General features: G+C 35.8%; 1 protein-coding gene across 6 annotated transcripts in view; it reads right to left on the reverse strand.

Annotated features, from left to right (window-relative positions):
• Nucleotides 1–633: 633 nt before the first annotated feature.
• Nucleotides 634–22,245, reverse strand: part of SPATA7 (spermatogenesis associated 7) — a 61,566-nt gene continuing 39,954 nt past the window's right edge. For 4 of the 6 annotated variants that reach the window (XM_033191682.1, XM_033191680.1, XM_033191685.1 and 1 more), the window contains 7 exons: nucleotides 12,644–13,116; nucleotides 11,638–11,707; nucleotides 9,863–9,978; nucleotides 7,813–7,866; nucleotides 5,840–5,917; nucleotides 1,495–1,549; nucleotides 634–1,256 (listed from right to left, as the gene is read on the reverse strand). In XM_033191682.1, coding sequence (XP_033047573.1) covers nucleotides 672–1,256; nucleotides 1,495–1,549; nucleotides 5,840–5,917; nucleotides 7,813–7,866; nucleotides 9,863–9,978; nucleotides 11,638–11,707; nucleotides 12,644–13,116 — 1,431 coding nt within the window. In that variant the 3' untranslated portion in view covers nucleotides 634–671. The remainder of the gene's footprint in view (nucleotides 1,257–1,494; nucleotides 1,550–5,839; nucleotides 5,918–7,812; nucleotides 7,867–9,862; nucleotides 9,979–11,637; nucleotides 11,708–12,643; nucleotides 13,117–22,245) is intronic. The other 2 variants (XM_033191684.1, XM_033191681.1) reach the window with 1 other exon arrangement.

Here is a 22,245-nt window from a genome sequence, read left to right on the forward strand (position 1 = left end):
ACATGGGTAAAATATGTTTCCTCTGAAAAGTGATTTTAGAAATTGTGGCCAGCAGGTCCTCAGATGACCCCAGTGATTGCTGTGTTTTGGCATTCACACCCTTGTATATATTCCCAACCCTTAAGTGTGGGCAAGACCTGTGACTTGCTTCTACCCAAAAGAACGTGGCAAAGGTGATAGAAAGTCACTCCTGTGATTATGTTACATTATATAAGACTCCATCTTGTTAGCAGAATCTCTCTGGTTTTCCTGATATCCTTAAAAAAGCAAGCAGCCATGTTATAGCTTCCCTAAGGAAAGGGCCAAGTGGCAGAGAACTACAGGCAGCCTCTAGCCATTGGTCAGCAAGACAACGAAGCCCTCAAATCTACAGCTGCAAGGAAGATAATTCTGCCAACAAGCCTCTAAATGAGAACACAGCCCCAGTCACTGCCTTGATTGTGGGGTAGCCTTGTGAGACCCAGGGCAGAGGACCCAACTAAGCTGTGCCTACACTCCTGATCCGCAGAAACTGTGGGATAAATAAACGTGTGGCATGTTAGGCCACTAGGTTTCTGGTAACTTATTATTGCAGCACAGAAAACTAACACAGAAATCTTATACACACACTTTAAAAAAGGAAGAAAAGTAATATTGAGTTACTGGCCATTTGAGGTATTTATTAATGAAGATTAAACATCCAAAGGGCAGTCCTCAATGCTCATTTCCATGATTTTAAGAGTTGATAATTCCATGTCATGATTATTATCACCTTCGACACTGGAGAACTGAACAGAATGGGAGAGTGATGTGTTAAGACTGCATAATCCATTTGAAATCTCAACCTTTTCAGGGTCACTGTCACCTTCAATGACATTCACAGAAGTTTCCTGATCTGTTAAACTGTCTGAAACACTTGGATTATTTTCATCCAAAGTTAAAGGTTCAAGATTCGTTTCATCATTCACCTGTTGAATTATAACCCCTTCTGAATGCTTTGATTTATAAATAGGCATGAAAAATTCAGTTGGTGAAGAGAATATCTCGTTCTCATCTTTTGGTGCAGATGATAACATATCCAAAGCCTTTTGGTATTCTTGACGTTCCTGCTGAATAGTTACTTCACTTTCATGTTTTAATTCATTTGGTTCTGAATTCCCAGCCTTTTCAAAATCAAATAAATTCAACATATCAACATCATTTTGTTTTACCGAGTTTTCCTCCGACGTGCAGCCTAAGTCTACCTTCAGGACATGCAGCAGGTGGCGCATTTTTTCCTAGGATTAAGAAAAGATGAGAATCATTACATTAACTGAGTCAAATTAAATTTTGACTGCAGTGCTGCAAATCTCACAGGATTAATACTTTTCCTTTCACTTCTCCCACCACCACTCTCAAAAAAGTTCAAGGGAAAAAAAAGCACTTGCTTTTAATGTATTGTTTGAAGGTATGAAAAAACCGTAAAATTATTTTTACATTAGAATTTTTCTAATGAAGTTATAGGGAAAGACAAACCTCCTCCAAATGTTTATTTTGTTTTATATGTCGCTCGAACAGTCGTTCTAAAAACCTACAAATGATAAACAAAAATGTTAATGTCTCAAAATCAGAAAATCATCTAAATATAAACTAGCCATGTAACACTGAAACTATAAAGGTTGAAAAATGTGTTTTAGATTATTCTTTTTCTCTGTAAAGCTGAAGACTAATGCTTTCCTGTTCTATGTTCTTCCATTGTGCATTTGCTTCACGTTACATATTTCTGAAAGACTGTATGCTACTTTCATTTCTTTGAATAAAATTCTCCTTTTTCTCACCCCACCTCCAAAAAGCTGTTTATCTCACAGACATATGCAAACACCCAAAGCCTCTCTACCCCCATCTTTACACACACACACACACACACAGCCAAACCCTAAAGAAAAGCCTTTTACAGAGATATTTTATAATCCTTCCTAAATTATACTTTTAAAAAATTCCTATATTAAAGTATAAAACACCAATGAACAAAATGGAAAAGGACACCAAAAAAAAAAAAAAAAAAAGGAAAAATATTCCAAATTCATGGATTGGAAGAATCAATATTGTTAAAACATCCACACCATCCAAAGCAATCTACAGAGTCAATGCAATCCCTATCAAAATACCAGTGACATTATTCACAGAAATAGAAAAAAAAAATCCTAAAATATATATGAAACCACAAAAGACCCAGAATAGCCAAAGCTATCCTAAGTAAAAAGAACAAAACTGGTGGGATCATATTACCTGACTTCAAATTATACTACGGAGCTATAGTAACCAAAACAGCATGGTCAGGCATAAAAACAGACACACAGACCAAAGGAACAGAATAGAGAACTCAGAAACAAATCCACACACCCACAGCAAACTCATTTTTGACAAAGTTGCCAAGAACATACACTGGGGAAAAAGCAGTCTCTTCAATAAATGGTGATGGGAAAACTGGATACCCATATGCAAAAGAATGAAACTAGACCCCTATCTCTCACCACATACAAAAATCAAATCAAAATAGATTAAAGGCTTAAATATAAGTTCTGAAACTATGGAACTACTAAATGAAAACATTGGGAGAAAATCTCTAGGGACTAGTCTGGAAAAGACTTCTTGAGTAATATCCCACAAGCACAGGCAAAAAAGCAAACATGGACAAATGGGATCATAAGTTAAAAAGCTTCTGCACAGCAAAGGATATAACCAACAAAGTGAAGAAACAATCCACAGAATGGGAGAAAATATTTGCAAACTACCCCTCTGACAAGGAATTAATAACCAGAATATATAAGGAGCTCAAACAACTATTTACTATTAGGTTTATAGGGAAAAATCTAATAATCCAATCAAAAAAATGGACAAAAGATTCTCAAAAGACATATGAATTGTAAACAGGAATATAAAAAGGTGTTCCACATCATTGATCATCAGAGAAATGCAAATCAAAACTACAATGAGGTATCATCTCACTCCAGTTAAAATGGCTTATATGCAAAAACAAGCAATAATAAATGCTGGTGACGATGTGGAGAAAAGGGAATCCTTGCACACTATTAGCAGAATGTAAACTATTAGTTCAACCCCTATGGAGAACAGTTTGGAGGTTCCTCAAAAAACTCAAAAAAAATGAGCTACCATATGCTCCAGCAATCCCAAAAGGAAGGAAGGAAGGATATCGAAGAGATATCTGCACTTTTATGTTTGTTGTAGCACTGTTCACAATAGCTAAGATTTGGACGCAGCCTAAGTGTCCATTAACAAATGAATGGATAAAAAAATGTAGGACATATACACCATGGAGTACTATTCAGTCATAAAAAAAGTAGGATTCTGTCATCTGCAACAATATGGATGGAAATGGAGATCATTATGTTAAATGAAATAAGTCTGGCACAGAAAGACAAACATTGAATGCTCCCACTTATTTTTGGGATCTAAAAATCAAAACAATTGAACTCACGGACATAGAGAGTAGAAGGATGGTTAACAGAGGCTGGGAAGGGTAGTGGAGGGCTGCAGGGGAAGAGGGGTAGTTAATGGGTACAAAACATAGAAAGAATCAATAAGACCATTTGATAGCACCACAGGGTAACTACAGTCAATAATAACTTAATTGTACATTTAAAATAACTTAAAGAATGTAGTCAGATTGTTTGTAACTCAAAGGATAATGCTTGAGAGGATGGATACCCCATTTTCCATGACGTCCTTATTTCACAATGCTTGCCCGTATCAAAATATCTCATGGACCCTTATATACACCTACTGTGTACGTCACAAAATTTTAAAAAGTAATGAAAAAATTTAAAAATTCCCACTGATGGTAAATCCACATAATAACTTAAATGTTATCACTTATTAAGTTCCATTAAGTGCTACTGTGCTAGCCATAATAATCATTTTACCTCTAATTCTGACCAATGTAGGGAGGGAAAGATAGTGTAAAAACCATTTTAAAGATGAGAAAGCCAAATCTCTAAGATGGTAATTTCCTCTCCCCTGAGGTCAAAAGCCATTAGGGGAATTTAACCCACATGTGTCTGGCTCCACAGAATTTCTTCATTCTAAAACACCATGCTCACCTCTCTATCACAGGAATGTAGCAACAGTTTCTTAAAAAACAACTAATTTCCTTTGTTATCATTTGCTAGCATCAGTGAAGTTATGAGCCAACCTCAGACTTAGTAGTTCTGAATTATTTCACAATTTTTTTAAAACCCAAGAAATCTGTATTCTACTTTTTACAACTATTGTTAACATTTTAGAATATTCACTACTAGGCATTTTTTCTATTCATTTGTATTTCTTTACCAAATTGTAATTAAATGATACATACTATTTGAGTATCTATCTTGTTTTTTTCTTTTATCTTTTTCTTTATTTTTTCTGAGACGGAGTCTCGCTCTGTCGCCCAGGCTGTAATGTCGAGGCGCGATCTCGGCTCACTGCAAGCTCCGCCTCTCGGGTTCACGCCATTCTCCTACCTCAGCCTATAGCTAGGACTACAGGCACCTGCCACCAGGCCTGGCTAAGTTTTTGTGTGTTTTTAATAGAGACGGGGTTTCACCGTGTTAGTCAGGATAGCCTCGATCTCCTGACCTCATGATCCACCCGCCTCGGACTCCCCAAGTGCTGGGATTACAGGCATCAGCCACTGCGCCCAGCCCTATTTTGTTTTTTCTAATCAACGACACATATCTTTAACATCTTTCTGTATCTGTAAATTCACTTCAACATCATTTTTAATCCCTAAACAGACCTTACATTTCATATATAGCCCACAGTTTATTCAACCAAACATTTACCATTAAACATTTAGGTTGATTCTGGTTTTTGGTACTTTTATAAAAATGCTGTAATAGTCTTATACTTGATAAAAACAAAATTTTAAGCATAAATACGATTTTGTATGTGTACTTTTTTTCTTGTGGTGGCAAAAACCAACAAAACTTATCATCTTAACCATTAAGTGCACGATTGAGTAGTGTTAAGTATATTCATACTGTGATACAGATTGCCAAAACTTTTCATTATGTATCCTGAAACTCTTTACCCATATTATGTGAATATTATTTACCAACTTTTTAAAACGAAAGCGGTCAACAAAATTAATGTCAAAAATCTTAGGTCTTTTTGATATGCCTTTTTATGCCAATAATGAAAATGTTTGCTTTAATTTTTTAAAAAACTTGATGTAAAAGATAGAAATAATTTATTAGAAATGTCTATGTTTGGCATATTATTACGACAGAGAAAGCAAGTAGTATACATAATAGGGTCCTAGGTTACATAACATAAAGTAGAGCCCAGTGCTCAAAGAATCTTAGATACATAAATGTTCAAGCTAAATTCAGGACACACAGTTTCCTTAAGCTATGCAATAACTAATCTGGTTTTGCAAACTTTTCATTTAACTTGCGGCACACAAACCTAGCTCTTAATTTGTTCTCATTTTACTAGATCTAATACTAATAATGGTTGTACCAAAAATGCTTGCCTTTGATTCTCATGAGTTTTAGATAGTAAAATGGAATTATGGAGCTTTGCAAATAAGTGGTAAAGATCTTCCTTCACGAGTCACTTATAATACAAGGGATATAATATTAAAGTGAATAAAAGCTCTATTCTTTAATTCTCCCAAGTGGTGAACTTCCCCTAGAGTATGAATTAAACATTCTTTATAACTTGCTATCAATTACAATAATAAGTTTCCAAAAAAGCAATATATTTTTTCATTTCCTAATATGGGAAAATAACTTTAAAATTTTAACATCATATGAAGAAATATGAAGAATATTTAATGTACTCCTGAATTGCCATAACACAATTTAAAAAAACTAACCTGTTTGAAAATAAACCAAGTTTCAAAATTTCATCTGTTACATCTTCAATGAAACTCAGATATAACAGTTCTTCTTTGCTGTAAAGGGAAGGCAATATACGGCATAAAAATTATTGCTTACTTATTCTGAAAACTAGAAGAAACATTAGTACCTAATTAGAAATATCTATCTCTACCATTACCAATGTACTTCCATCTCATATTACTAAGGGGAATATTACAAAACAAACACGTCTACCTTCTCAAATTATGCAAGCATAAATATTTATTAAAGATAATGACCTAATAGAGTAAAATTTCAAAGATATCTGCAACATCCATAGCAGTAAAAAATAAGCAGAATTAAACAACACAAAAAGAGACCAACGAATGACAAGGGGCAATCAAATGCAATCCACTGGGAACAAGCACTCTCGAGGAATGTTTTAAATTTCCTCTGGCTCCTGACCAGGTCCAGCAGCAGAGGTGCAAGCCCCTCCGCAAAGCATTTGCAAGAAGGAAAAGGAAAGTTGTCCAGAGAAGCAGGAGCTTCAACTAAGAAGTCCTCTCCTAGCCCTAGGCCAGCATCTTCTCATCTTTAAGCAGAAAAATTTATTTTTTCTCTCAAAACATTTGGAGACAAAAATCTCAAAGGAAAATTTGTGAACATAAATATTGTGGTAATTTTTAACTACTTGAACACACTTCCCTATTATAACTATATTTTAGTAGCTATTATAAGAAAGTTAGGATATTATTGTATGTTTGATTTTAATTAGCTGAAATTAGTGAATTAGTACCAAATGTAAGTAGCAAGTAACTAAATTACTGAATAAGAAAATATAAGGGAAGAGTTAATAAGCAAATCAAATAATAGATCTAAATGTTTAATAAAAAGTTACACTTTCAAACTGATTCACAGGGTCTTGCTTGTTTAAAAACAGCATATTTGAAAATAAGTAAAATTTTCTAAATTATTTTCCCTAAAAAAGTAATTTAATTAAAACAACATTAAAATCTACGAGTAAAATATCTGCAAAGAACTGCTGAGATTAGAAACCTCTGGAAAGAGTATCCTGAACTACTAAAAGTCTGTATTTCTCTAAAACTCTTCTTTATTATTTTATTGTTTTTACTTATAAATAAGAATTATGGATACTAATTATTAAAAAGTATCAGGTATTAGCTTAGGGACAAACTTCTACTGGAGATAAAAACGACGTGATTGACAATTGCTCCAGAAAGTTAAGTTATTATTTCTCAAATAAATTTGAGAAAATTATTCAGGTCATTTTCTCAAATTTAGCATGTATTATATGGTTGATATCCCAAAGCTGGTTGTAAGACAGATTAGTGTTCACAGATGAATGGATAAAGAAAATGTATATATACACCATGAAATACTATTCAGCCATAAAAACAAATAAAATCATGTTATTTGTGGCAACATGGATGGAACACGGATGGATGCTGGTGAAATAAGCCAGCAATAGAAAGTTAAACATCGCATGTTCTTACTCATATGTGGAAGCTAAAAACAGTTGATTTCATAGAAGTAGAGAGTAGAACAGAGGATACTGGAGGCTGGGAAGGGTAGAGGGGAGTGAGGGACAAGGTGAGATTTGTTACAAGATAGATACAAAATTATAGCTAGATAGGCGGAGTAAGTTCTAGTGTTATATACCACTATAGGATGACTACTATGGTTAACAATAATACATAGTTTCAAATAGCTAGAAGAAGGATACTTAATGTTTCCAACACAAAGAAATGATAAAACCTTTGAGATGATGGATATACTAATTAAACTGCTTTAATCACTGTACAGTATAAGTATCAAAACATCACTAGGTACTCCACGAATATGTACATTTATTATTTGCCAGTTTTAAAAAAAGAGATTATTGGTCAATCCTGACTTATTTAATAATGGTTTCTATGATTCTTAATTCTTAATTCCACTATGCAAAACGAAGAGGTAAAAAAGCTCTTACTCAGAGTAGATTTTACTAGTTGCAGGGAGCTTCAGGGAATACTGACACACTGCCCTAGAAAGAGGAAGTTAAAGTAGTTGAGCAAAACAATGGTTGGCATACAATAAGTATTCAGTAACACTGTATATTAGTACAGACTGAATATCCCTCTTGGAACCTAAGTGTTTCAGATTTTGGATTTTGGAATATTTCCATTATATACTTAGTAGTTGAGCATCTCAATCCAAAACTCTGAAATCCAAAATGTGCAAATGAGCATTTCCTTTGGGTGTCACGTCAGATTTTGGAGTATTGTGACTTAACGGATTTTCAAATGTGGGATGTTCAACCTGTAATTATATGTTTCAGCAATTTTTAAAGCACTCTCATATCCATATCTAATTTAATATTCTAAACAACCCAGTCAGGTATGTTGGCTGTGTATTATTTTTACTATTTACTGATGAGTTCACCAAGTGTCAGAAAGGCTAAGTATAACTTTCCAAGGTTAATGTTAGTAAGCAGCAAAGACAGGTTTTTAAACTACTCTTCTACTCATAAATTCACAATTCTTTTCAAAACTACACTGTGGCATTTCTCTAGTATAAACAATGACAATTTGACTAAGGTTAATGTATAGATAATGCTAGATATAGATACATTACTATGAAAGTATTTTTAAAGCTGGTCATCATGATAGATTTTGTTACTCAATTATGTTACCAATAATTAATTTGAAGCTAAATTTTATTCAGGTATACTCAATTATACTATTTTACTTTACTTCTTTTAGAAAGTATTAGAAAAGATAAATATTCCTTTCCTTAAGTCATTCTTAATATTCAATGAAGACTGGCTCAAGAGCAGTTTATATTAATAAATAATAAGTTATATGTGTTGAAACACCAGAAATTTCAAAGACAGAGAAGTTAACAATGAACTCTCCATGGCCTTAGCAGGTGAGATCTCCCTAGCAAAGGCCTGAGGGAGAAGCCGGAGCCTGAGGGCATTGTGTGTACTTTCCTAGTGATCTGCTACATTAACACCTCATTCTCTTTTTTTTTTTGAGACGGAGTCTCGCTCTGTCGCCCAGGCTGGAGTGCAGTGGCCGGATCTCAGCTCACTGCAAGCTCCGCCTCCCGGGTTCACGCCATTCTCCTGCCTCAGCCTCCCAGGTAGCTGGGACTACAGGCGCCGCCACCTCGCCCGGCTAGTTTTTTGTATTTTTTAGTAGAGACGGGGTTTCACCGTGTTAGCCAGGATGGTCTCGATCTCCTGACCTCGCGATCCGCCCGTCTCGGCCTCCCAAAGTGCTAGGATTACAGGCTTGAGCCACCGCGCCCGGCAACACCTCATTCTTGCCCTCTTTTTAATCTCTACTCCTTCCTTTCTTCTACCCCCTTCCCCGCCCTGCATTTCATATCCATTCTCTGACACTGGAAATACATTTGACAACTGAAACTATCAAGGCATCTTTTAGGTTTTCTACTACCTGCTAATTAATGTATAATATTCCTTAATTACTCAACATGATGAGTAATTTTTAAAGAGTGCCTCCATTGCAGTGAGCTCAGACCGCACCACTGCACTCCAGCCTGGACAACAGAGAGAGACTCTGTCTCATAAATAAATAAATAAATAAATAGTGTCTTCATATAGCACAGATAGGTCAAGCACTAGCATATATGAATATTCAAAATCACAAATTATGACTTCCCAAATGGTAAAGCTCTTCAGCATTATTTGTGGCATGTAAACTGGTTAGCATCACTGCCAGAGGATTTGTCTTGGGGAAAATTATTTTTTTAATGAATAGTGATGACAAATAATACAAGTTGGTGTGGCTTTTTCCTTTACTAATGAATTAGCAAAATTAACTCATTTAAACTTTTACTAAGCACTAAAATTTGTAAAATTTCCTTGGTAAAACTAAAACTGTTATTGAATTACATCACACCAAAATAGATTACAGCATGCAATTAAATAGTACTTATGCAGCAAACACTATATGTCTGTTATACAAGAAGGCAATTAAAGACAGTTGAAATTATTTCTCCTGTGAACTGTGTACCTTGGCGAGGAATGCTGAAGAGCATCATCCTTAATCTCATCCCATGTTAAGTCATGCCCTTGTAAAGGTAAAGGGGCTATTTTTTCTTTGGCATCATATGTCACACAGTTAGATGCCTGGGGATGCAATAAAAAAAAATCTTCATTTTTGCTTCAAAATACATTATGAAAGCAGAAATACAACATAAGAAATTTTAAGTGGACAGAGATATCCACTAGATAAAAATTATACAGTATGACAAAGAATATTTTAGAATAATTTTTCTATCCATTCAGCATGTTTTTCTTAAAGATAAAATGACTTATTTTTTGTATTTGAATGAGTGGCATTTAAATAACATTACGAAATTGCCATAAATAAACATATAAAGGGAAAAATGAAGCAAATTTTCAACTTTTAAGTAAATTTGAGGGAACAAAGTCTCATTATTCAGAAATTCAAAAAGCTCATCTGCTTTACATGCCAACATGTCAAATATGTAGAAGCAGTGGTAGCGCTGGCAGCATGAACAATAATATTAACAAACAAAAATAATGGCAGCTTACTTTTATAGACTCCTTACTATGCACCACAAACTGTGCCAAGCATTTACTCACATCGTTAGAGTTAATCTTTACCATGACAATTTATGTACAGTGCTTTACAGTTTTAAAGGTGCTGTTAAAATGTGGATCTACTGCAGTTAATACTCCACTGGCTTCTTCAAGTCAAGTACTGATGGCACTGACTATGGAATATGGGGACACACATTTTCTTGCAGGATTGTAAATAAATATTGTTTCATGTTTATGTAGTTTTCTGCAGAGTTAACTCTTTCCCAAAATTTCAAGGTAGTCTATAGTCCTAGCCCAGGCTAGGTACTTTGCCTACATCATTTACTCCTACTAATAATCCTGCAAGTTAAGTACAGTTTTTCTAGATGAGGAAATTCAGCTTTCTAGATGCAGAAATTCAGATGAGGAAATTCATCTCAGAGGATAAGTGATTTGTCCTTGGGCCTTCAGTGGCAGGGCCCTGTGTCAAACAGCATTAATGGCTGAGATGGAAAACGACCACCTTCTACCCATTTTCAGAAGGGAAGGAGTAAGTTGAGTATGATTATATTTTATTCTTCTATCTCTGGATCTGTGTTTGACATTTTAATAGACAAATCATTTTTATAAACAACAAATTTAAGTCAGGACACAAGTGCAAGACTGACACTCCAAAAATAAAACAATTTGTCTCAAAATCAGACTCAAAGTTGCAATATTTTAAAAGAAATGATGCTAAGAATTCAAAATATAAACCCTGTAATAAACAGCTTTATGGTCTAGAAAAAGTAGAGGTAAACATAATAATAGCTACTTACTCTTATAAAATGTATACTTTCCAATCATATAATATGTGGCAATTCTTTACAAAAAAAAAAAAAAAAGGTATAAAAACTCAACTTCTGCACTACTCTGCTGGCTCCTCTAGTAATCCAGGTCTGCATCTTTGAAAACAATACTTAAGGTATTTTACTGATCCTTCCATCTGTCCAGCCAGCCAACCAATCATCTAGGAAAGATGTTAGTAACAAATGACTTCCCAGATTTGGCAGGATCCACCTGGCCATTCAGAGAGAGCTATAACCATTTGTAAACAGGCAGACCTTCTGTATACTGGCTATATCATGTATGATAAGTGCCACCAACATATTATTCTTCACAGTCTAAAGAGCTGTACATATTCTATTTACAGAAAAATATCTGTAATTCAAATGCATCAATACTAAAAGATTTCATACTTATTACCTGCTTTATGTTCATTTCTGATTCTGTCATATTTTTAGTCTCAGCTGTCCCCAACTCAGATTTAAAGCTGTAATAATTTAAAATAAATAATTGTTAATCCTTCAAAATATAAGCACTGTGGTAACAAGGTTTACTGGCTAGAAAAAATAAACTCAAACATAAAAGAATGAGATCCATCTGTTCTTATAAAATACATAATTTTGAATTATTTGATTTTATTTGATAAAATATTTGCAGACTCATCTGATATTACTGTACCTCTTACCTATATCCAAAGGAAAAAAATACTAATCTTAAATTGTTTTCACTTTCTAAAACAACTAAAACCTAGTGCCGGTTAAATTGTTTATGTAATACTAGAAAAACAATCATAATACAAATCTGCTAAATCTCAAAACTTGACAAGATTTGTTTTTTCTTCAGTCATTTGGCAAACTTTTATTGAACATTCACCTTGTGCCAGGCACTATTGTATTTGAAAACATTATTGAGGCAAATTATACTTAATTTCCAGAAATTATCCCAATTTAAAATTATTCTTGGCAGTTGTTGCTATGAAGACTGGCCTGAATATCTGTAGGGAACGGAGCAGAGGGGTAGATGGATAAAGGGTTAGTTTCTTTCCCTCTATAGCCCATATTTTCGTCACTTTTAACATGAATCAATATGCATATTTACACAAATGCTGTCTGATATATTTTAAGAATTCTCTGAAAGTATAATATTTAAAAACATACACAATTCTTGAACCATGTTTGAAACAATAAAATATGTAATTCATACTTATAAGGCACTTGACCAGTTTAATATTTTTTTGCTATTTTTCAGCAATTACTCTGATAGTTCTAGTGATACACAGAAAAGGAAAAGTCACATTCATCTCATTCCAATCCAAAGGGCACTATCAGATCTTAAGGCTGGCAGCAGCAAACAAGGAATATTAATTCATTAATTTTCATTTAATTTCCTGAAGGATTTACTATTGGTTGTTGATGTGTCATACCTTAATTCAGTCTGGGTTTCAGCTTCTATCAGTTGATCTGTAAAATCCTTTTTTCTTTTGGCAGGTGTATAATAGCGATACTGTGACAGGAAAGATTTTGCTTCTGTTTTTAAAGTGCGGGGAGTGAATGGCAATTGTTTGTTAGAAAAGAGTTCAGCATGTTTATCCAAAAGATCCCCACTGGGTGCTTTCGAAATGACTAACTGAAACCGGTGGGAATTTGGGAATGTGCTTCTGGGCCTTCTGCCATACAGCGTTCCAGAGCCCGGTTTCCGGGGCCCGGAGGCTGCATAATCCACGCTGGACGGGGAGGAACTGGAGTTCTTCTCAGGACCATTTGTGATGACTTTATCGGATTTATGTAGGCTTAGGTGTAGTCTCTCAGAAGAGGGTACTAGTGTCCTTGCAAAGGATGAAAATCCATTCATTTCTTCTTTTAACATGTCATCCTCAATTTGTGGTTCGCCTGAGGGCTAAGAACATTTGACATGACAGTCATCAACTACATTACAAATTCAGGTAACTAGGGATTTTGAGATTATACATTAAAAAAATGATAGCCTCAAGGATTTACAAAATTAACTGATATGTTCCTGAAGATGTTAATATTTTATTTGAAGTTCCAGTCAAGTATTTAAACTAAGATTAAAATTTAATCCCAAATATAAGTAGTAGAGCAATCAATTTTCTTTCTGAAATTAAAAAAAGATGAATAACATACCTATTTTTGGGATCTTAAACTTGCATATTAAGATCTATTGGGAGATCTCAGTTTTATCTGAAAGTTTCCACACAAATTGTGAGCACCAATGCCCTTCTCCACCACTATTAATGGCATCATCCTCACCGTCCTGTCTTGTCACTATTGGAGAGTACAGCGTAAGCCATCCCTCTGTGATGTCAAGCATTTAAAGAAACGAAAAGGAACTTCTCATAATGTATGGAGCCCTGGCTTAGGTAATTGATAATTTAAATATAATTAATAAATATTTATTCCATAAAAATTTCATATATATTTCTCAACTTCTTTTCATTGGGGTGGGGGTAATACTTTGAAAAGGGAAGCATTTTGACTTGCTCCATTTCTTTTTGGCTTAACTTCAGGAAAACCATTTCTACAGGTTATCTGTAAAGTTTTAAAACACAGATAATATTTTATTCTTTTATAAACTGAAAATGTCTAAGAAGCTTTGCCTATACTTCAACCCTTATGGACACATCTGTATATCCTTTGCAAAACTCTGAAGCACTTTCATTAGGTAGAGGGGAAATTACAAGGAGGTTACAGAAATTGAGGTAAAAATCGCTAGGATTTAGCCAGTTGTATCTGTCTTATAACCTCATTGGGAGGAACAACAAGGAGAAGATGGACAAGTTGAGTAAGGAAAAAGCCAAGTGCTTCCTGTATGCAAGGTACTGCTCTTGACATTGAATAGAAGAGGAATAATAAGAACTTCTATCACTGCTACTAATACATATGCTGTGCTTACTATGTGCAAGGTACTGTATTAGTTAATTTTCTTGTATAGCTCATTTAATCCTAACATCAACTTCTGGGTGGTAATACAATTATTACTCTATTTTACAGATAAAAACACTGCTCTGAGGTGCCGAGTCTCACAGATTTGAACAGAGGCAGAGCCCATGTTCTTTGCCACTTTATCATATTGTCTATTTTAAAACTTATTTGAAAATTATATGATTTTAGATTTTTTTTACGGCATAAAAAATCTTAAACCGATTTTAACTCTTTTTCTGGGAACAAATAAGTCAGCTAACCTAAAGTTCTGATTTATCAAAGCAAAACCTGCAGATAACTGGACATTGTGACTACTATCTAAAATATGTCAAATCACCTTTCCTTTCCAACTGCTTTACAACCTTATTCCAAATACAAGACAAAAATACTCAAAGCAAGTAAGTATGCCGACATTAAATGTTGAGTCACTAGGGTACTATTTGGTAAATGACTTCAAGATGTTAGTTTTTATAAATAGTCCTAAATGATACTCACACTACAGCTTATGTACTAGAAGAGTTTAGCTCCCAAAGAAATTTCTAAGTACAGTCTAAAAATATCCTATAGTGCAATTAATTAATAAGCACGGGAATTATTTACACTTAGAAGAACAGCACAAACTGAGATCAGAGGAAGGAGAAAGAAATGCATAAGGCATTATGATTGCCTGTAAAGAAATTTTATCAGTAATGGTTATTTAATAAACAAAATGAAACACTAAAGAAAGTCTTTCTAAAGGGCAGAAGCATATGTTAAGCTATCTCTCTGAAATGGGATAGAAAAATTGCTTCTGAACTTATTGGAAGCATGAAATTTTTCTCATTTTTGTATCTTATAATTTCTACCTTGTATCCTATTTTTTCTTTCCTTGGAAACCAGTAGACTACAGTATAAAATCCACTGCACCAATCTGCATCTTGTTTCCTTAGTTATGAATATCAGAAAACTGGGATAAAGATATTTGTGGGCCGGGCGCGGTGGCTCAAGCCTGTAATCCCAGCACTTTGGGAGGCCGAGACGGGCGGATCACGAGGTCAGGAGATCGAGACCATCCTGGCTAATACGGTGAAACCCTGTCTCTACTAAAAAAAAATACAAAAAACTAGCCGGGCGCGTTGGCGGGCGCCTGTAGTCCCAGCTACTTGGGAGGCTGAGGCAGGAGAATGGCGGGAACCCGGGAGGCGGAGCTTGCAGTGAGCTGAGATCCGGCCACTGAACTCCAGCCTGGGCGACAGAGCGAGACTCCGTCTCAAAAAAAAAAAAAAAAAAAAAAAAAGATATTTGTGCAGAATATATGTTAACACACTGGCAGAATCCCAAAACATGAATAGCAGATCACTGTAAAGAAGTTCTGAAATCAGAAAAGGGTTCATCAATTATGTGCCAATGGAGCAGAGTCTGGTGGTACCCTGAACACTCACTTTCTTATGTCATTCTTAGTTTATGAGGTTTGTTGTGCACTGTTTCTGTGATTTCAGGATTTATGTAAAGTAATAGCCATAACGTAGTTTATATACTCATCATACTTTCATGTCCAGAATTTTACAATACAGAACTCAGTCTAAATCAATCTTTTTTAAGGATGTCAGAAGACATAATGTACAATAATTTTCCAATTGTCAGATTTTTAAACAGTTGAAGAGTCAATTCAATTGTAGAACTGGATGGGTATAAATTATTTTAAAATCTAACATTTGTTTGCAAAAAAGTTTCAAATTATATATAAAAGAAACATAACTCTTGATTTTCACTATTTTATATTGTTTTTAAAAAGTTTCCCAGATTTTTTTTTTTTTAATCTCACTTTGTTGCCCAGGCTGGAGTGCAGTGGTCTGATCATGGCTCACTGCAGCCACGAACTCCTGAGTTCAATTAATCTGCCTGCCTCAGCCTCCTGAGTAGCTGGGTCCACAGATTTGCACCATCATGCTTGGCTTTTTTTTTTTTTTTGGCGGCGGCGGGGGGAAGTATTTTTTCGTAGAGACGGAGTTTTGCCATGTTGTCCGGGCTGGGCTCAAACTCCTGGGCTCAAGTGATCTGTCTGTCTCAGTCTCTCAAAGTGTTGGGATCACAGGTGTGAGCCACTGCTCCCGCCTCTTTTCTAGATTTATTCAGAAATATAGATCACAGCCACATATTCACTTAATCTTAAAAGCACACAGTAAGTGCTACACCAGTGAAGCAAATGAGTAGTAAGGGAGCACTGACTAAGTAGTGAATGACTCAGAGTTACAGGGTGAAGACTGGAAGGGCTTAGGAGGGTTCTGAGGGTGACAGCATGTGAGACAGAGTATGAGAGAAGAAAAGTGGCAAGAGAATATGGGCAATTATCATAAAAGGTTTTTGATATATGACCTTTATAATATATATAAAGGGCTAATACATTCAGAGGTTAAAGCCAGTATTTTAACTATAGCAGCCTTTACAGTGAATACAAATTATAACCATAACAGGTGTCTGTTAACCATAACACCCATTCAATTATCCAAATATACTGCCCAAAATAAGGCTTGTAAGACAATCTGAGTGTATCTAAAATATTTATTATCAGGGCTTATAAAAAATGTAGGCAAACTGCAAGTTACTATGAATTCTAAATGGAGTCAATAAACATATAGATAAAATAATAAATTAACTTTATGGAGGCAAAAAGTTATAGGGTTATAGTTGCTATTGGAAAAATGAAAACATCTAACATTTAGGAAATATATTAAAATATATAATATGTAAATAATATGTATTTATATTTTACTTTATTATAAATATAATATATAAAATACATTAAAAAGATATATTAAAATATATGATTTGTACTTTCAAGAAACCCCATTCTTATCTCAAAATATAATTAGTAATTTATACTCATGCTGAAAATAGAAACGAATTTTAAATTTTCAGTTAAAAAGTACAATCGCTAAAAATGAAAATACACCTGTGAGTCAAACATTGAGGAATAGATTCCCAGATAGCAAAGTATAATACAGAGCAGATAACAGATTTATTCTAAAGGAAGCAGCTCTATTCCTAGTCCTTTTATCTACATAATAGCCCTGTGTCTCTCAATCATATTCACTGCTTCCCCGATGACTCCCAAATCTATTTTCAGCCCAGACCTCTTTGCTGACACAGATACTTATTTCCAAGTGTCTATTAAATATACTAGATGTTCTAAAAGCACCTCAAATCAAACACAGCCAAACAATAAACTCCTGTCTTTTATTACCTCCAGCCCTAAAGAAAACCTGCACTTCATCCCATTATATTTCTGTGAATGATGTGCTCTTCACATCATCCACTCAGTCACCAAGTCCTGGAGATTCTACTTTCTTTTTTTTCTTTTTTTTTGAGACGGAGTCTCGCTCTGTCACCCAGGCTGGAGTGCAGTGGCACGATTTTGGCTCACTGCGACCCCGCCTCCTGGGTTCAAGCGATTCTTCTGCCTCAGCCTCCAGAATAGCTAGGAGTACGGTACCCGCCACCACGCCTAGTTACTTTTTGTATTTTTAGTAGAGACAGGGTTTCACCATATTGGCCAGGCTGGTCTCAAACTCCTGACCTCGGGATCTGCCTGCCTCGGCCTCCCAAAGTGCTAGGATTACAGGGGTGAACTACCGTTCCCGGCTGAGATTCTACTTTCTAATGATCTCTTAAATGTATTCCATATGCTCTCTCTGCTGTCTTAGAATCATGTCTTAATTACTGCTTCCCCGATTACTGCAACTGTCTTATAAGTGTCCTCCCTGTTGTCAGTGTAGTCTGTATAGTGTCAGTATGATGACAAAACTTCCCAACTAAAAACTGGTCTATGGCTCCCAGCATTTCTCAAGGAAAGAAATCCAGACTCATTATTATGGCATTGGTATTTGGTAAGCAGAGCAGTCAGTCTGGCTTTTGCCCAATAGTCCATAGTTTTGTTTTAAACCACATCATGGGTGCTGGGGCAGAAAACAAAGCTCTAAGAGATCATGCTTGAGAATCTGGGATTCTCTCAATGGCTACTCCTCAACTAGACGACTTGCAAGGAAACTTCCGGGACCTCCTGAACCCTGGCACTGAGTTGAAGGAGACTGCTGGCCTTCTAATACCAATTCTAACAAACTCAAAAAGGAAACAGTGGGGAAATCTAAACGTTAGGTATTTGTTACTAAAGAACTGTTATTAATTATTATTATTATTATTTTTGAGACGGAGTCTCACTCTGTCACCAGGCTGGAGTGCAATGGTACAAATTCGGCTCACGGTAACCTCTGCCTCCTAGGTTCGATTCCCTTGCCTCAGTCTTCCAAGTAGCTGGGACTATAAGTGCACACCCCCACTCCTGGCTAATTTTTTTTGTTTTGTATTTTAGTAGAGATGGGGTTTCACCATGTTGGCCAGGATGGTCTTGATCTCCTGACCTCGTGATCCATCCACCTCGGACTCCCAAAGTGCTGGGATTACAGGCGTCAGCCACAGCGCCCAGCCTGTTATTATTTTTTAAAGCATAATAGTATTGTTGTGGTGTTAAAAGTCTATCTTTTAGATACATACTCAAATATTTATGGATAAAATTATATGGTGTCTGGGGTTTGCATCAAAACAACCTAGGAGAGTGAGTGGATATATAGGTGAAATAACACGGGTTCTGAGCTGATGATCGCTACAGCGTAGGTGATGGGAACATATGGGCTTATTATAGTATATTTTTGTAGATGGTAAGGTTTTCAAAATTTAAAAGTTCAAAAAATGAAACCACACATCAAAAGAAAACAAACTTACTGTTTCAGCTGAGAGACAGAGATGGAAAGAACACAGCTCTCACCATTACAAGAAGAAAAAAGCTGAACAATCTGCACATTAATGATTTTTCTTGAACTAATGAGAAAACTGAGGACACAGAGCAAACAACTAACCTGAAATCTGGAGAGAGATAAGTATCTGAGCACTTGCTTACTTGGGAAAGATGCCATGGAATGCCATATTAATTGATAAGATTATGCTATAAATATTTGTTAATTTCCTAAAGACTGAGTGTGGACTAGTGATGTGCTCAGGTCTGTGCTGGACCTGAGGGCCTGGGGAGTTGGTACTTCTCGCAGGCTTTTCCTCATCTACCACAACATATAGGGAAGAGCAGAGAGAATCCCTTTCCTACCTTGGTGTGGCTTGGGGAGAGAAACAGCAGTCACTGCAGAAAATCTTCCTAGACTTATTTTCCCATTCTCTTTTAAGGAACAAAAACCTTAATCTGCAGGGGGAAAATCCCTTCACTTCTGCCACATAACAGAATCACAGAAGTGACATCTTATCATCTTTGCCATATTCTACTGAGTTACGGGTCCTACCTGCACTGAAGAGGAGGGGATTGCTTAAGGGTGTGGGTCACTGTGGGGGTGTCGTCTTCGAATTTTGTCTACCACATTGAGTCAAATAGAAAGTATGAAATAAGAAGGCAGATTCACTGATTTTTTGGAGGGTTTTTTGTGTCTCTATCTCCTTCAGTTCTGCTCTGATCTTAGTTATTTCTTGCCTTCTGCTAGCTTTTGAATGTGTTTGCTCTTGCTTCTCTAGTTCTTTTAATTGTGATGTTAGAGTGTCAATTTTAGATCTTTCCAGCTTTCTCTTGTGGGCATTTAGTGCTATAAATTTCCCTCTACACACTGCTTTAAATGTGTCCCAGAGATTCTGGTATGTTGTATCTTTGTTCTCATTGGTTTCAAAGAACATCTTTATTTCTGCCTTCATTTCCTTATGTACCCAGTAGTCATTCGGGAGCAGGTTGTTCAGTTTCCATGTAGTTGAGCGGTTTTGATTGAGCTTCTTAGTCCTGAGTTCTAGTTTGATTGCACTGTGGTCTGAGAGACAGTCATCTCACCCCAAAATCTCTTTAAGCTGATAAGCAACTTCAGCAAAGTCTCAGGATACAAAATTAATGTGCAAAAATCACAAGCATTCTTATACACCAGTAACAGACAAAGAAAGAGCCAAATCATGAATGAACTTCCATTCACAATTGCTTCAAAGAGAATAAAATACCTAGGAATCCAACTTACAAGGGATGTCAAGGACCTCTTCAAGGAGAACTACAAACCACTGCCCAGTGAGATAAAAGAGGACACAAACAAATGGAAGAACATACCATGCTCATGGATAGGAAGAATCAATATCGTGAAAATGGCCATACTGCCCAAGGTTATTTATAGATTCAATGCCATCCCCATCAAGCTACCAATGACTTTCTTCACAGAATTGGAAAAAACGGCTTTAAAGTTCATATGGAACCAAAAAAGAGCCCGCATTGCCAAGACAATCCTAAGTCAAAAGAACAAAGCTGGAGGCATCACGCTACCTGACTTCAAACTATACTACAAGGCTACAGCAATCAAAACAGCATGGTACTGGTACCAAAACAGAGATATAGACCAATGGAACAGAACAGAGTCCTCAGAAATAATACCACACATCTACAGCCATCTGATCTTTGACAAATCTGAGAAAAATAAGAAATAGGTAAAGGATTCCCTATTTAATAAATGGTGCTGGGAAAATTGGCTAGCCATAAGTAGAAAGCTGAAACTGGATCCTTTCCTTACCCCTTATACGAAAATTAATTCAAGATGGATTAGAGACTTAAATGTTAGACCTAATACCATAAAAACCCTAGAAGAAAACCTAGGTAATACCATTCAGGACATAGGCATGGGCAAGGACTTCATGTCTAAAACACCAAAAGCAATGGCAACAAAAGCCAAAATTGACAAATGGGATCTAATTAAACTAAAGAGCTTCTGCACAGCAAAAGAAACTACCATCAGAGTGAACAGGCAACCTACAGAACGGGATAAAATTTTTGCAATCTACTCATCTGACAAAGTGTTAATATCCAGAACCTACAAAGAACTCAAACAAATTTACAAGAAAAAAAAACAAACAACCCCATCAAAAAGTGGGCAAAGGATATGAACAGGTATTTCTCAAAAGAAGACATGCATACAGCCAACAGACACATGAAAAAATGCTCATCATCACTGGCCATTAGAGAAATGCAAATCAAAACCACAATGAGATACCACCTCACACCAGTTAGAATGGCAATCATTAAAAAGTCAGGAAACAACAGGTGTTGGAGAGGATGTGGAGAAATAGGAACACTTTTACACTGTTGGTGGGATTGTAAACTAGTTCAACCATTATGGAAAACAGTATGGCGTTTCCTCAAGGATCTAGAACTAGAAGTACCATATGACCCAGCCATCCCACTACTGGGTATATACCCAAAGGATTATAAATCATGCTGCTATAAAGACACGTGCACATGTATATTTATTGCGGCACTATTCACAATAGCAAAGACTTGGAATCAACCCAAATGTCCATCAGTGACAGACTGGATTAAGAAAATGTGGCACATATACACCATGGAATACTATGCAGCCATAAAAAAGGATGAGTTTGTGTCCTTTGTAGGGACATGGATGCAGCTGGAAACCATCATTCTTAGCAAACTATCGCAAGAACAGAAAACCAAACACTGCATGTTCTCACTCATAGGTGGGAACCGAACAGTGAGATCACTTGGACTTGGGAACGGGAACATCACACACCGGGGCCTATTATGGGCGGGTGGGGGGAGGGATTGCATTGGGAGTTAAAACTGATGTAAATGACGAGTTGATGGGTGCTGACGAGTTGATGGGTGCAGCACACCAACATGGCACAAGTATACATATGTAACAAACCTGCACGTTATGCACATGTACCCTAGAACTTAAAGTATAATAATAATTTTAAAAAAAATGCTTACAGTAGCAAAGAAGTAAGGCTGAGAATTAGTAACTTAAATAAAATTAGAGATAGTACAGCAAAAAAAACCCAGAGAAAGTCAAAGAGGGAAATAAAGAAAAAGGCAGATATTAACAAAACAGAAAACAAATACAATAGAAAAGATTAACACAATAAAAAATGGTCCTTTAAAAAAATTGACTCAATCTCTGATGAGAATGACGAAGAAGAATGAAGGTACAAATAAACTACCTTAGGAATAACAAGAGGAAATAATACATATTCAGGAGAGATTAAGAGAATAGTATGAACAATTCTCTGC

This window comes from Trachypithecus francoisi, unplaced genomic scaffold, assembly GCF_009764315.1.
Source record: "Trachypithecus francoisi isolate TF-2019V2 unplaced genomic scaffold, Tfra_2.0 Lachesis_group3, whole genome shotgun sequence".
Classification (NCBI taxonomy): Eukaryota; Metazoa; Chordata; class Mammalia; order Primates; family Cercopithecidae; genus Trachypithecus; species Trachypithecus francoisi.